The 15614-nt window shown below is 45.7% G+C and overlaps 1 protein-coding gene across 3 annotated transcripts in view; it reads right to left on the bottom strand.

Moving 5' to 3' along the window:
- KIF3C (kinesin family member 3C) overlaps nt 1–14388 on the bottom strand; it is a gene marked incomplete at both ends in the record, with an annotated part of 53674 nt that extends 39286 nt beyond the window's left edge. For all 3 annotated transcript variants that reach the window (XM_081315038.1, XM_081315039.1, XM_081315040.1), the window contains one exon: nt 12976–14388. In XM_081315038.1, the coding sequence (XP_081171164.1) occupies nt 12976–14388 (1413 nt within the window). The remainder of the gene's footprint in view (nt 1–12975) is intronic.
- Nucleotides 14389–15614: the final 1226 nt, after the last annotated feature.

Raw genomic sequence — 15614 nt, 5'->3', positions numbered from 1 at the left:
CTGGGTGGGCATGGCCAGCTCTACATCATTCGCATCAAGGGTGCCTATGGGGGCCTGGGCAGGAGTGGGACAGATCTGAGGGTCTCTGGCAGAAGGAGGGTCTCTGGGCCAGGGCCAAGGCAGTGGGGGCCGTTCCCTCACTGTTTCCAGGATGGCTTTGCGGGCCGCATGAAACCACTTCGTGGGCCGGATCTGGCCCCCGGGCCTTGTGTTTGACATGTCTGATCTATTGTATACGCTGAAGATATATTGACAGAGGCAGGGTTGGAAGAAAAGCATGATTTTAAAATTGAAAGAAGAAACATCAATAACCTGTACTATGTTGATGGTACTACTCTTCATAGCTAAAAATGCAAATGATCTGTAAGCACTAGTAATAAAAATTAACAAGCATAATTAAAAATTGGGTTAAGGTTAAACATAAATATCAAATTAATGACAACAGATAGAGCAACTAGCCTTATAAATAATAATAAAGATACTGAAATGGTTGGTAGCTTCTACCTTTTAGGATCAACTATGAACAATAAAGGAATTGTTGATTCCTTTCAAACAATAAATACACTTCAACTAGGACTTCATAGGATAGCAGTGAAGGCCTCGGAAAAGATAGTCAGATGCCATGATTTATTTATATCTATGAAGACCAGAATTGTGCAGGCAATGGTTCTCCTGTGACACTCCATGGAAGCGAAAGACTTTGAAGGAGTAGGATAAAAGAATATCTGATGCTTTTGAACTTTGATATTCAAGAAGACTCCTGAAAATACCATGGGTAGAAAACAAATGGATCATAACTAAAATCAATGCAGAGTTCTTATTTGATATACAAATGACCAAGTTCAAACCATATTTTGGACACATTCTGTGAAGACTTCGCTCCCTAGAGGAGGTTATTTTGCTGGGAAAAGTAGGAAAAAAAGAGAAGAAGGCCAAGCAGCAACTATGTACCATTGGTAGACCTGAAGAGATTTGGAGAATGTGCTCACTAAGAGCTGACACCGATTTGATGGCTCATAATCAATTAACCAACAAAAAAAAACACCCTCTCTCTTGTTCATTTATAGGAGAAACAGCCCAGGTTAAATCCTGAATGTTTTTAAAGTGAGAAAAATCTATGTATTTATGAATAAACTGATAATGTGCGCAACTACAATTAACAGGATGCCTAAGTGGAATTTTAAGATTTATTCTGAAAAGTTCAGAAATTTTAATCATTAAAATCTTTAATTTACCTAAATTAAATTTCACTTTATTAAAAATGCTTTTCAACCCCTTTTGGAGAATAACTTGTCTGGGAAGGATTGCAGAGGCACAGCTAGCTCTCAAAATACAAGGGACACACACACACACAGCTGCCACCCTTTGTTGCTTTCACAAATCCTTGGATGACTTGCACCATCCCCTGACTTTGCATGATGAAATGTGGCATGTACCTGCTGCTCTCACTGAATCATAAAAATGCCAGGAAGCAATGAGCCATCCTGGACCCAGTCAGATGATTTCATAAACTCTCAATCTTCTCATCACTGAAGAACATTATTAAACAAGCTTATCAAATAAGCTTGTCATAATTTGGATGATGGCCATCCAAATGATGTAAACAATAAATGAAATAAACAGAAAAAGGCACACGCATGCATGGATAAGCTCATAAATCAGCATCTTTCGAAAATATGTAGCCTATAATTGAAGGCATAGAATTCCTCTTTCACACACTGCAGATCCTAAGACTGCTCAGAATTCACATTGACACTATTGGTTGCCACCTAGACTCTGAGTCAGTCTATTAGGCTGTCTATTTCTCCATGTAATATTAACATTACAAGAAATTGCTTCCAAGGGTTCTTCTTGGTTCCAGTCCCAAGTTCAGCGCAATCACTGGCTCCATTTTTGTTACAAGAAAATCAAAAGTGAGTGACATTCACTGCAACCGAGTGTTTGTCACGATTTTTTTAAAAAAAACTTGGTTTGTTGACTAACTAACCAAGCCTACCAAACTGGTAGGCTTCAAATGTTGTATATATAATTTAAAAGCCACAAAAACTGGATTTACATGTCATGCTGAGCAACGGGCATGACAATACAGAGAAATTAAGTCCCTTCCACCTATGAAAAAGTTATTTCTATATCCATAATTTCTAATACAATCCAGTCATTCTCTTCCACCATGAATTACATATTGCATCACAACTGACCTTCAGTCAGTTGGAAACAAGGGCAGTCTAGATCAGGGGTAGGCAACCTCGGCTCTTTTATGACTCATGGACTTCAACTCCCAGAATTCCTGAGTCAGCATAGTCTAGATGGTGGTCATGGATGCAGGAATAAAGCCCTGCCTCTTTTCATGTATGTTGCATATGTAATGCGTGTTAAAAAGGGCACAGCTTTAATCGCAGTCACAGACATTGCCTTTAACTTTCTCTGGCCTCCTCTATGGATGCTCCTGAATGCAACAGCGCTTTAGGCAGCTCTGCACCTTGATTACAATTCATACAGTTTTAGAAAATCCTCCAGATGGGGCAGTGGCTAGCCCTATCTTTGCTCGTGGATTGAAATATTTACTTTTGATCAGAAACTCCTTTTTTCCATTTAGCAGAGCACACCCACCCTTCTACTTTTGGCCTGCATCACTCGGATGGAATGTTGGAGAAAATATATAGTGTTAAATTTTAATAATAAAAATACAAATAAAGTGGTTAATTTCCAGAAAATATCACAAACTGCCAACAAAACCACACCAGTATTAAAATCGTGTTAAGGGGAGATATCAAAGGGAAGCCACCTGTGTTATTATTTAGAGACACCTGAAGAATGAAAAAAAAACATTTTCAAAGGGCAAAAGAAGGGAGAAAATGATAGAATCTGTCTAAATGACACAAATGGTGGCTTTATGGATCTCTGCTTACTCTATCACAAGAATTCCCTGCAATGCCTGGCAAATCAGTTGCTTAGCAACAGCTCCTCCCATTATTTCCCTTAGGAGACTCTCTGCTCTCCAATCTAGCCCTATTAGTGGATGTGCCTTGCTACTCAGCCTCCAGATTTTCCGGCCTTGATGGTAATATTTGCAGTGATAGGTTGGGTTCAGGCAGAGTGTTCAGCTATACTACTACTTATTAGTTCTGGTTTAGCATTTTGACAGAATCCAGTGCTATCTGGGTTTCAAATGTGGCAGTTGCAAGCCCAGGGCAATGATGGGGAAGTGGCTATTGTGGCCCTTAGAATTCCTGCCCCACAGATATCTGGATATGAGATCCTATTTGCAAAATCAGACTGTAGGGAGCAGACAGGACTGCTGCTACTGTATAGGCCTCCTTGCTGCATACAGGTGGTTCTCACAAACACAGTTGGGACTAGAATTTCTGTTGCTAAGCAAGGCAGTTATTAAGTGAGTCGCCTCTGATTTTATGACCTTCTTTGCCATGATTATTAAGCAAACCACTGCAGTTGTTATGTGAATCATGACACCATTAAGCAAATCTGGTTTCTCCCCTTGACTTGGCTTGTCGGAAGCCAACTGGGAAGGTTGCAAGTAACAATCACACGATCCTGAGATGCTGCAACTGTCACACATGCTGGTTGCCAAGTGCCCAAATTCTGATCATGTGACCATGGTGATGCTGCAGTGGTCACAAGTGCAAGGACTGGTTAGAAGTCACATTTTCCAGTGTAGTTGTAACTACTGAAGGTTGCTAAACAAATGGCTGTAAGATGAAGATTACCTGTAATGACTTCCTTACCTGAGCTGCTTGACATTTTGCCTGGGTTTTCCAGCTTATGGTACTGGGAGATGTCAACTTGCCTTCCCCAGATATGGAGTCTGAAGTGGCTTGGGAGTTCACAGCTGCCACCATGGCAACCATTGACTTGACCCAAGTCATCAAGAGTCAGATACATGGGAGGAGGTCACTTGTTGGATCTGTCTTTTTTCCCCTCTAGGGGCAGTGACAATGTGATCTGGAGCTGCGCATGCTGATCTTGCCCTTGAGATACAGATCATAGTTTTGCAGTTCTTTGTGCCTGTCAATTTGTCTTCCCAGATTCCTGTTAGACCTCAGTTCAACTTAGGTCTTAGTCATCTCTTGGAATGAGAATGTGGTAGCAGCCTTGATTCAGATTGTACCTTCGTGGCCTCTCTCTACACAGGGGTCCCAGAGAACTCCTGGTTTTCAGAGGAACTGGGAGATAAAATGGCAGAAGAGATTAGAGTGCTGATGGAAGACAAAGATGGGATCCCTACCAGATCTGGACACATTATTGAGAGAGCCCTTTGACTTATGATGGGAGTGAGATTGGGGTAATACTGCCATCTCTTGATGGCTTTCAGTGCCATTGATCATAGTATCCTTCTGGATCAACTCAGGTGATTGGGAGTGTAGCAATAGCTCTCCTTCTTCTTTCACAAACAATTCCCCTTCCTGTTGATTTGGGGGGAGTCCTCAGCTCTTACTCAAGAGTTCAGTTTTCTCCCCATTCTTATCTAGCATCTACATCAGACATGTCAAACACAAGGCCTGGGGGCCGGATCTGGCCCACGAAGTGGTTTCATGTGGCCCGCGAAGCCATCCTGGAAACAGTGAGGGAATGGCCCCCACTGCCATCCTTGATGCGAACGATGTAGAGCTGGCCATGCCCACCCAGTAGGCCATACGCACTCTAGCCACGCCCACCCAGTAGGCCACGCCCACCCTGGCCATACCCACCCGGCCCCTTGAGGGCAACCGCAATGCTGATGCGGCCCTCAATGAAATTGAGTTTGACACCCCTGATCTACATGAATTTCCTGGGCGAAGTTATCCGTTGTCATGGGACTGGATATCAACAATATGCTAATGAACCTATTTACATAACCCTTGGCCACTGATGTTCTATCTCAGTGTCTGAAGGGTACAGGGGTCTGGATAGGAAAAGACAGATCAAGCTCAATCTTGGATATGAATGAGCATGTGGTCACACTGTCCTAAACACACTTGGTTTGCAATTTGTGGATTCACAATCAAAATAGAACTGGAAGGGACCTTGGATGTTTTCTAGTCCAACCCTCTACTCAAGCAGGAGAACCTATTCCATTTCAGACAGGTGACTACTTTATTCAGTCTTAAGAACCTCCAGCGATGAAGTACCTACAACGTCTAAAAGCAAGCTGTCCCACTGGTTAATTGTTCTCACTTTTAGGAAGTTTCTCCTTAATTCCAGGTTGCATCTTTCCTTGATTAGTTTCCATCCATTGTTTCTTGTCTTGCCTTCTGGTTCTTTGGAAAATAAGTTTACCCCCTCCTCTTTGTGGCAGTTTCCCAAATACTGGAATACTGCTATCATATTACCCCTAGTCCTTCTTTTTTCTAGACTGGCCATACCATGTTTTTGTCTCCAGGCCTTTAATCGTCTTAGTTGCTCTTCTATGCACTTTTTCCAAAGTCTCAACATTTTTTTTGCAATGTGATGACCAAAACTGGATGCAGTATTCCAGCTGTGGTCTTATTAAAGATTTATAAAGCAGTACTAATACTTCACATGATTTTGATTATATGCCTCTGTTTATATAACCAAGGATTGTATTAGCTTTTTTGGATGCTGCCACACGCTGCTGGCTCATAGTTAAGTGATCGCCCACTAGGACTCAAAGGTCCTCTCACAGTTACTGTTTTTGAGCCAGGTTTCATCTAATCTATACTTGTACATTTGGATTTTCCTGCCTAGGTGTAAAACCTTGCTTTTCTCCACATTAAATTTCATGTTTATTTATTTATTTATTTATTTATTTATTTATTATTGGGACTTATATGCCGCCCTATCTCCCGAAGGACTCAGGGCGGCTAACAACAATAATGTTGTTGGATAGGACCCATTGTTCAAGTCTGTGAACATCTTTTTGGATCCTGAGCTTGTCTTCTTGGATGTTGGCTATGCTTGAAGAACATCTTCAAAAATGGGAAGGCCCTCACCCCCAATTTTGGAGTAAAAACTTCAACAAGCTACAAAAATACTAATCAACTCAGAAGTTATGTATCCCTGGTTTAAAGATTAACATTAGCAGCAAATGTATTCAGTAAACACAAACCATAGTTTAGTGTCAGTAATATTTAGAGAAAGGGACAATAGCAGGAGAGGAACTTCATTAACTTCCTGAGTAGATTTGGAGGTCTCAAGTGTCTCTTGCTCAGGTCTCTGAATATTCCTTAAAGCATCTCATTTCTTTCCTAAGAACAATTTAATTCAGCATCCTAAACACATAAAATTATATTACAAATTTTGTTTTCAGTTTTTGGCTCTTCCTTGCTGCTTGCAGACATTTCATCAGATGTTGCCTGTACATTTTCAAGCCCATTTGAATACCAAAAAAGCTAGAAATGTGTTGTTGTTTTTTAATAAAGTGTCATCATGGGGAGGTACAATTATTGTGGGTGGGTGTGTTTCTTACTCCTATGGAATTACAATGGCACACAGCCTTGCTGAAGTGGAAAGAAGGACTACTGTTGTTCATTTGATTGCTATCCAACAATAGTCTCCCATTTAGAAATAGACGAAAGATGAGCTGAGTTTTGTAGTCTAATACTGTCCCTCTGCCCCCATTTCATCTTTTAGCATTACTAATGGAATGCTGTTGCTTTCACCGCCATCCGTTCTGCCAGTAAGAATCACATCTCTAAAACTACGTTGTGTGTGTGCACACATGCTCCCAAAGGGAGCCTAATCTAGAGCGCTAGTTACAATGCCTAGCCCTACAGCCTACATTCCCAGTGCTTGTCAAAATTAGGTCAGCCTTCTGTTGCAATTATGTTGCTAAAGGCAGCTGCTGATCAAAAACAATTCCATCAAGCAGGAAAGATAGCAGCATAAAACCCCCTTCACACGATCTCTCTGTGTTTTCAAGTTCCCTTACTAAAATCCTGCAAATTAAAATAGAATGCAATGATACTCCACCGCAGGAACCACAAGGGCAAAGCAGAGCTTGAACACAAATTACTTTCTGATCAGATTCCCACAACATACTTAGCCGTGGCTTGCTTAAACACGGGTTTGTTGGAAAAGCCACAAATGGCTGGATTTATACAATATGTACAGCTGAACCAAACCAACGTTATTGTGGCTTAGAGCTGCTCAGTGAACCTTCCTCTGGAGCTGAAGAAGGATCTGCTGCTTTTCCTCATTGACAATTCCTCTTTTTCCTGTTGAGTTGGTGGGAACAGCTGGAATTCTGAGCAAACTTTCAGAATGGCAGGTGTGGCAGTCATAAAATATTCACAGCCCAAACTGAGAAGATCTTCAATCTCAGCTCACCTCTGCCTTCTTTTTTCTGAGCGAGTGGATACACTCTCAAAAAGAGCTCTTTACAGTACTTAATTTTCGGTAATGGGACCTAGAACATTGTGGGCACCAAGAGCGGTTTTGTGAATACAAAGGTAGCTGAGGATGTCAAATTCAAAAAGCTAGATATTTGGCCTGGGTCTTGAGGAACCAATGGACTATTGACCAGATGTAGGGGAGGTTCCTTACTATCATGCAAGACCTTTGCCACCCCAACCAACTATACAGCAAGATCTGACCAGCTAGTTTCTGGAGTCTGTGTCATGTTAGGGAGGTAGCCATGCACAACCATCTATCTTTTCCTTGGTTCTTCATGTGCCAAACCATGCCCTGTGCAGCAAATGTAGTTCAGTGATCATTTTACCCAACATGTCCTTGTGATTACTGACCACTCCCAGGAAGCCAAATGCAAGGGCTTTTTGAAAGCAACACAATATCAAAGACCTGAGCATGACCACTTTTCCTGCTATTTATATCTCTCCTGTTATCTTTGTTGCCTTTGTATGCATAGCAAGGTTCCTGGGGTCTTCTTGTAAGGTGGCAGAAGCATCAGCATCATCAGCAGCATTAAACTAAGGAAGCAGGCTTACACTATTGCCTAAGTTCAGGCAATGCGTTAAGCTAAAGATAACTTTAAATACTGATTATAAAATTACCGCTGGCCAGGTACATATAACATGCTTGGTCACAACTCATGATATACAAATGACTCAGCTCAGATAATGTATTTCCCCAGATCAGACCACACTGATCATTCATGATATTCATGATCACTTGGCCCACCTAATGGAATGAGATCATGTCATTTTCGGGGCTGCTAAGTTGGTCAGTCTTTGATCTGATTTTTTTACACAATATTCCATAAGGCTGGATTGTGTGCTAAAGAAAAGGAGGGGTTCCCTCTGTTTTCAATCCATCCGTTCACAAAGCTGCCTCTCTCTGGATCACAATGGTCTCCTTCTTTTCTAGGCCACCATTGACCCAAGGCTGTATGGGCTGGGAGGACTTGTGATAGGCATTGTACTTGTTCATTGAGAGGGTAACTTCAACCAACAGAAGGGAATATTCATGCAGATGCCATTACCACACACCCCTCTCCCTCCCTTTAACTACAAGAGGTCAGTCAGATGCCTCTGCTATCTTCTTGGAAGTTGAGAAGTCCATATCTGGGAAAGCTTTGTTGGGACTGTTCAGAGCATCATCTGTGCCCATCCAATCCTGGACATGCTGTTTCCTCACTACTGATCTAGGATTAGAAAAAAATGTCCCAAAGGTGCTTTTCCAAGAGGCAACTGGGCTGTCTTGTTTTTCTTTGAAGACATTTCACTTCTCATCCAAGAAGGTTTTTCAGCTCTGACTGGATGGTGGGGAATGGAAGGATTTATATTCCTTGCAGGCAGCTGATCATTTGCATACTTTTACAGAGTCGTTGAGGCCATTTGGAAGTTTATCTGTGTCCACAGGGTCACCTGAGTAGTGCAAATGCATGTGGAACTTTCTTGGAACCCCACCATCTAGTCAGAGCTGAAGAACCTTCTTGGATGAGAAGCGAAATGTCTTCAAAGAAAAACAAGAAAGTCCATTTGCCTCTTGAAAAAGCATCTTTGGGACAACCATGACCTTGGATGACTGAGAATCTCCATAGACATTAGAAAAAAAGAATCCAGGTTTTACCCATAGAATAGGACATGCAATTTCAGAGGCTAAAAAGGACGAAAGCATTGCCTCCTTCACCTCACTGAAGCCTTGATTCCTATCGTAGCAGAGAAAGGAAAAATCCCGATTCTGAGACAGCATCGTGCCCCTCGTCTGCACATTGAAGGATACTCCTAGGAGTAAGAAATCCATAGCTTATGAATTGCATGAGATTGCAAGCCTTTTAAAAGCTTTCCTCAACCACCAAGAATTTGTCAATGAAATTCAGCAGCAGAGTACTAAAATGTGGAAGTGTAATTTTCTTTCAAAAGAAAAAAGAAAGGGGAAGGTATATTCAGCCACTGACAGAGCTGATGTATTTATCTTGCTAAAAAAGAAAGAAAACATAAACTTAAAAAAAACCCTGAAATTCTGGCTCCACCCTTTCCAGTAATTTCAGCATATCACTACCACAGTGGACCAAAAATAAAAGATTAAAAAAAACCCAATATAGTTTTGTCTGCAAAACAACCTCCCAGTCCTGACTTAATGTGTCCAATAGGTTTCTTCTAATTATAAGCCATGGGCAAAGCCCAGATAGCAGAGTTTTTCACTATAGCTCTCATGAGCAATGCACATTCAGCCTTAGGTATTCATTCTAGCCAAGTGACACTGTCTGCGTTGGCAATGAGACCACATCACTTGTAGGGCAGTTCCAAAGTGGTAAGTTTCTTCTGGAGAGAATGCAGTATCTCCAACCATGCACAGCTTTATTCCCTCCCCTCAACCCAATCAATCACAGTAAATAACGGGCTTACAAAAACACTACCACCAACCCCAGTTTGAAGTTCACCGGCCTCTTGCCCGCTTCTTGGATACGTTTGCTCAAATATGACTTGGTCCTTTTTGGACTTTGGCTTCTTTCTTTGCCTCTTTGCATTGTCCAGTACCAAGAATAAAATGCAAGCAGGTGTTTTGAAGGGTGCCAATCCCCTTCATGGGGACCAGTGGCTTCTGTATGTAGGAAGGAAACCTTAATTCTGCAAAGGCCAGTCATAATTCTGGAGATATGAGAGCCTGGTGCTCTGAACATGTTCAGAGGCATATATATGCCAGGGCTAACAATACTCTGAAAAAGCTTCATGGAACTAAGCCCCGGCTATGCTATGATTTAGCTTAAAATTCTGGAATCCCCTGGATGAACCCCTTGAGAGGAGAGGAGAGGAAGAAGACCCCAAGGCAGTGGTGGCGAACCTTTTAGAGACCGAGTGCCCAAACTGCAACCCAAAATTCACTTATTTATTGCTGGGTGCCAGGTGGGCGTGGCCCACTGGGTGGGTGTGGCTGTGGTGGTCATGGAATATTGGGTGGGTGTGTCCAAGATGGGTGTGGTCACCTCAATGTTGCTCGTGGGGGGGACACCTGTGGGGGGTGGGCAGGGTTGGGGGAGCTACAGGAGGTCTCTGGCAGGTGGGTCAGTAGGCAGGAGACTCATCCTGTGGGGTGAGGTGAGGCAGGGTTGGGGTGCCATTGCCATGGGGCAAGGCAAGGGCTGTGGCAGTTGCTGCCTGACACCATCGCCCCCCACACACAGAGGCCAGCAAGCGCATGGGGGCCAATGGTGTCCATCAGTAGCCACAGCCTGCCAGCCCATCGACAGGCGCACTCTGGGGCTCCGCAGCCCGTAGCCAGCAGTTCAAAGAAGCTGCCTTCAAGACGGATGGTCGGCCAACAGCTGAGGAGGTGATGGGTCGTGCCTCGGAAAAGGAGAGCATGCGAGGGCAGGAGGGACTGGATGGGGGGGTGGGAAACCAGCCATGTCGATGCATTCAGCCACGTGGGACCTCGGCGAATTAGCAAGTGGCTGGTTGAACAGGGACAGTTGCCACCTCCGGGGCATGACATGGGTGCCCACAGAGAAAGCTCTGAGTGCCGCCTCTGGCACCTGTGCCATAGGTTCACCACCACTGCCCCAAGGCAATCACTTGGTGGCAATTGTGGGGGTGAGAGAAGCAGGCCAAACCAGACTGAAGGAGTGACAACAGCATTTGGGCAACAGAGACTTGCAGGATCTCCTCAGTGAGATAGGAAATCTGTGCAATTCTGAATTTCTCATATGGAGAGTTGTTGGGGGGCGGGGGGCGGTTGTTAAGTTATCCCAGAGATTCACAGGCTCAGTCTACAAATGATTAACCTAGTCATTTAAAGTCATAATGCCTGAATGTGGAAACATACTAAGTTAACACTTAGTGTTAACCTTGGTTAGGGTTTTGTTTTGGTTACGCATGATATGGGAAACCCTGCCCACTTAAGACTATTCATTGCATGGTATGAACCCAGAAAATAATTTGAGTCATCTGGCTGCATTCATAATTGAGGTTTATAAGGTGAAGGAGGGAACAGTGCTCTGGTCATTGGCTTCTATGGGTAGTGGGGAATGCAGAGATATGGATGGCTCCAACTCTGCTGGCCTTTTGCAAAGCAGTGAAGACTTGGCTCTTCCCCAGGCATTGGGGCCAGGATGTTAATTGCTGGAGTTCTGCTGTGGGTATATATGATGGGGATACTGAAATTTTATTGGGACCTTGATTTCTTTTTGTTGTTTTAATCCAGGCATGTCAAACTCGCGACGTCACGTGACATCATGCGACATATTGGAGCTTTTTCCCCATTGCCGGCAATGGGGTGGGCGCGGTTTCGTTGTGACGCATCTGGCCCGCGGGCCAGCAGTTTGACACCGCTGTTTTAATCGATCAGTTGTTTTAATCTTGATTAGGTGGTTTCGGGGTTTTTTGCAGCTTAGCATCTTGTGTGATCCCCAACCACTGAGTTAGTTTATGCTTCAATATACTGCATGAATCCTTCAAACTGATTACTTTAGTAGCCAACTTAAGCATTTTCCATCTGCACAGATGTTCCATGTGCTCCCATAGTCTGAATCGTGGAGCACACCCACCCATTTTTCAAGAGAGATGAGAATCAAATCTGAAGGCAAGTTTGGGAACCTCATGCTTGGCCCACAGGATGGGCCCTGTCTTGCTGCACTTCCCAGCTCACACTAAAAGGCAACCAAGGGCACAGACAGCACTTGCAGATCTGACCAAACAAGAGTCAGCAAAAAGATGCAGATACATTTTGGGAGGGGGGGGAATGACCTTTGAGCATCCTTTAGGCATACTTTTTAGTAAAAGCTAGGACAGAAATAGGATGGGGAAGTCCTCACTTAAATCCCTAAGATGGGGCAGGCGATGTGACCTGGTAGACAGGGAAGGTTGCAGCCCCTCTTGTTAACACCCATTTGCAGAGACAAAAGGAAACCCCCTCAGAACTGCAGGAACAATTGGCCAACCTCCCAGAGGTACCAGCCAATACGTATGCAGGAGGTCACCTCCACCCAGTAATACCAATGGCCTTTTCTGTGCCGCTTTGTTGTGCAATGGAGGAGCTTATTAGCTCAAGCTGCCAGCCCTAAACACCAAAGACCCCCTCCTGGGCTTCATCATTCCACAGTTCAGCCACTCCTCCTTCCTGGCCAGATGGAGCAGGGACTGACAGCCTATGCAAAGGAATCCGACACATGACAGCGCATAAACCTAAGCAGGAGGCCCAGCAGACACTGCAGCCAACAGAAATCCATTACTGCCACAAGGTCCAGAGTGCACCAGCAGACAAAATATTAGCATGTGGCCTCTGTCTCCCCAGGAAGTCACACCTCTTTTCATTGAGTCTCAACCAATATTTACCACCACTATTGCTGGAATGGGACTCATAATGAATGGCTACATACTGAGCTAAGAATCGAAGAAGTCATCTGATTAACTGTTATTAAAGGGGAGTTTGTGAATTAATCTTAATAGTGAGCCTCTAAGCATATCAGATGCTATTTGGGGTATGCGACTTCCTGCTCCACCGACAAAATGATGTCCTGCCTCACTGTTCCCCCCCTCCCCCCCCCCGGATGCACAAGAGCTTGCTTAATGCTGTGAACTTGAACCACACTTCAGAAATGCTGGTACGAATGAGGCTTACCTTGTATTTGGTTGCTAGAAGTTCAGTGGCCTCTTGCTCCTTCCTGAGTTCCTCAATCATCTTCTCTTTCTCCTCCAGTAGCTTTTGCTTCTCCTCATTCACCAGGCTGTGGTCATCCTGGATTGCTGCTTTCTCCTCCTCCAACCTTTCTTTTTGCTCCTTCAGGTAATTTTTCATATTTTTTTCCAGCCCTCCATCCTCATGGTCCTCTGCTTCTTCACCTTCAGGGGTTCCCTCCCCATCTATGGTTTTCTTTCTCCGGTTACTCCTCCTCCTCTTCTTGCTCAGCATCCCACGTTTCTCCAACTGGGCCTTCAGACGGATGATCTCTTCCTGGAACTCCCGCAATAGTGTATCTTTGGGATCCTCATTGACTCGTGGCTTGTTCTTGATATTTTTGGCCCTATTAGCAAATCGGAGGGTTGATAAGCTCTCATCATAGCTGTGGGAAGCTGGGCCCAGCGTGGCTACCATGATGGTCTTAGCATTGCCACCCAAAGAGTCCTGCAGAAGGCGGGTGAGCTTGGAATCTCGATATGGGATATGGGTGCTTTTGCCATCCACCAGGGCTGAAATCACATTCCCCAGCGCAGAGAGGGAGAGGTTGATCTTGGAGGCTTCTTTGGGTCGTTCCCCTGGAGCACCCATCTTGCTCTGCCTTTCACTCCCAGCCAAATCCACCAGGCTGAGCTTTCCTACTCGGATGTGATCCTCTCCATCTGGGCCAGTCTCACTGCACTCCACCGTGATGACAAAGATGGCGTGTGAGCGGGAGCTGTACTCGTTCATGTTCGTGCTGCCCACTGATCGAGTTTGGTTCCCCAAATTCATGACATGTTCAATTTCTTTGACATTCTTTGTCACAAAGGACGAAAGGTCCTTGATGTAAACACCTGTTTCTGGGTTCTCTTTCAGCTCCATTTTCTTACTCTGGTCTTTCGCCAGGAGATCACGGATCTCTTCTTGATAGATCTCCAGATAGGAAGCCCTGACCAAATATTGCTGGTTCTGTGAACGGGAGATATGGGTGAAAATGTGCTCAAAGGAGATGGGGATGACACCTCTCTTCTCAGGGTCAGCCCAGACCCCTTGCATAGTGTAGGTCTTCCCGGTACCGGTCTGACCGTAGGCAAAGATGGTGCCATTGAATCCTTGCAGAACTGAATCTATCAAGGGCCGGACCGTTTCATCATACAGGTCTGCCTGCTTGGAGGTGGCATCATACACGGCATCGAAGGTGAACGTTTTGGCTAGTTCCCCTGGAGAGGCCTTGGGGTTCCGGATAGTCACCTGGCCCAGCTTCACATCCATGTCCAGGATCCTCTCGTAGCCGGTTGCTTCCTCTTTCCTGTTCATGGGGCGGCAGCGGACCACCACTTTCAGAGTCTCGCTGACCCTGGGCCTATTAGCCATCGCGAAACCGAGCCGGGTCCTGCTCCGGGGCTTTCCTCCCCCCTTCGGCTGTCAGGGCTCGGCAGCCACAGCACCTTTTCTAGGCATGGGATCCTCTCCGCTCCGAGGGGCTGCTGGGGCTGCTCTGCTGCGGCAGCGGAGTTGACAGGCTGGCGCGGCTGTGGCGGCTGCGGCTATTTGCACCGTCTCTTCGCACAATAGGTACAGCTAGGCGTGCTCCGTTGGCGGCATCCCGCCCCGGACCGTGCACAGACCACCCATGCCGGCTCATCCCGCCATGAAGGGGGAAAGTAAGGAGAGAGGTAGAGAAACGGCGCGATTTTAGCCTTCCGCCTCCGCCCGCCGCAGGCGGGGGACGGCGAAGCCTCGCTCGGTCTCGGCTCGCTTGCTTCCCAATTTCAATGTCTTCGCAGCCAGCCCATCAGCAGCAGCAGCAGCTCCAGGCGATCCGAAGGACTCGCGAGTCACAGCACTGGATGCTCATTCATTGCAGCTCGGCGGCGGCGGCGGCGGCGGCAACAGCAGCTGCCGCCCTCTAACACGTAAGAGAACGAGGGAGGAAAACAGAAGGGAGGGGGAAGCAGCGCCCGGAGGGAGATGCTGCTGCTGCTGCTGCCGGCCGCCGCTGTTGCTGTTGATCCGGGGAGGGGCGGGGGAGTGGGGGGGGGGGGCTGCCGGCTTGCTGCTGGCTGCCCTGGAACGGGAGGGCGGAAAGGGGCTGGGTCAGGGGTAGGCAACCTCGGCTCTTTTATGACTCATGGACTTCAACTCCCAGAATTCCTGAGTCAGCGCAGCTGACTCAGGAATTCTGGGAGTTGAAGTCCATGAGTCGTAAAAGAGCCGAGGTTGCTTACCCCTTGGGCTGGGTGATACAGAGAGCGTCTCCTCATCCTCAGATGCTGCCCACCCCCAGAAGGGCAACACCAGCAGCTCCTGGCTACCCCGCCCACTGTTCGCAAAGCATCCCGGGGAATGTAGTCCTGCCTTTGTTGTCTTCTTCACACACCAGGAGAAGGATGCAATTCTGAGTCGGATGACTTGTATGTAGAAGGTAGGCTGGTGTGCGGGGTGGGTGGGGTAGGGGGGAGATGTTTCTTAAAGGGACAGGCGTACTTCGGCCATTCGGAGCAAAAGAGGGAGACTCCCGGATCAAGAGAAGGCCATGACATATCAGGATTGTTCGGACAATTTGAATCTTTGGGACTAAGCAGCGCTTACGAAAACCT

This window comes from Vipera berus (genome assembly GCF_964194415.1).
Source record: "Vipera berus genome assembly, chromosome: 1".
Lineage (NCBI taxonomy): Eukaryota > Metazoa > Chordata > Lepidosauria > Squamata > Viperidae > Vipera > Vipera berus.
The sequence above is the reverse complement of the archived record's forward strand: the minus strand, read 5'-3'. Positions and strand labels throughout refer to the sequence as shown.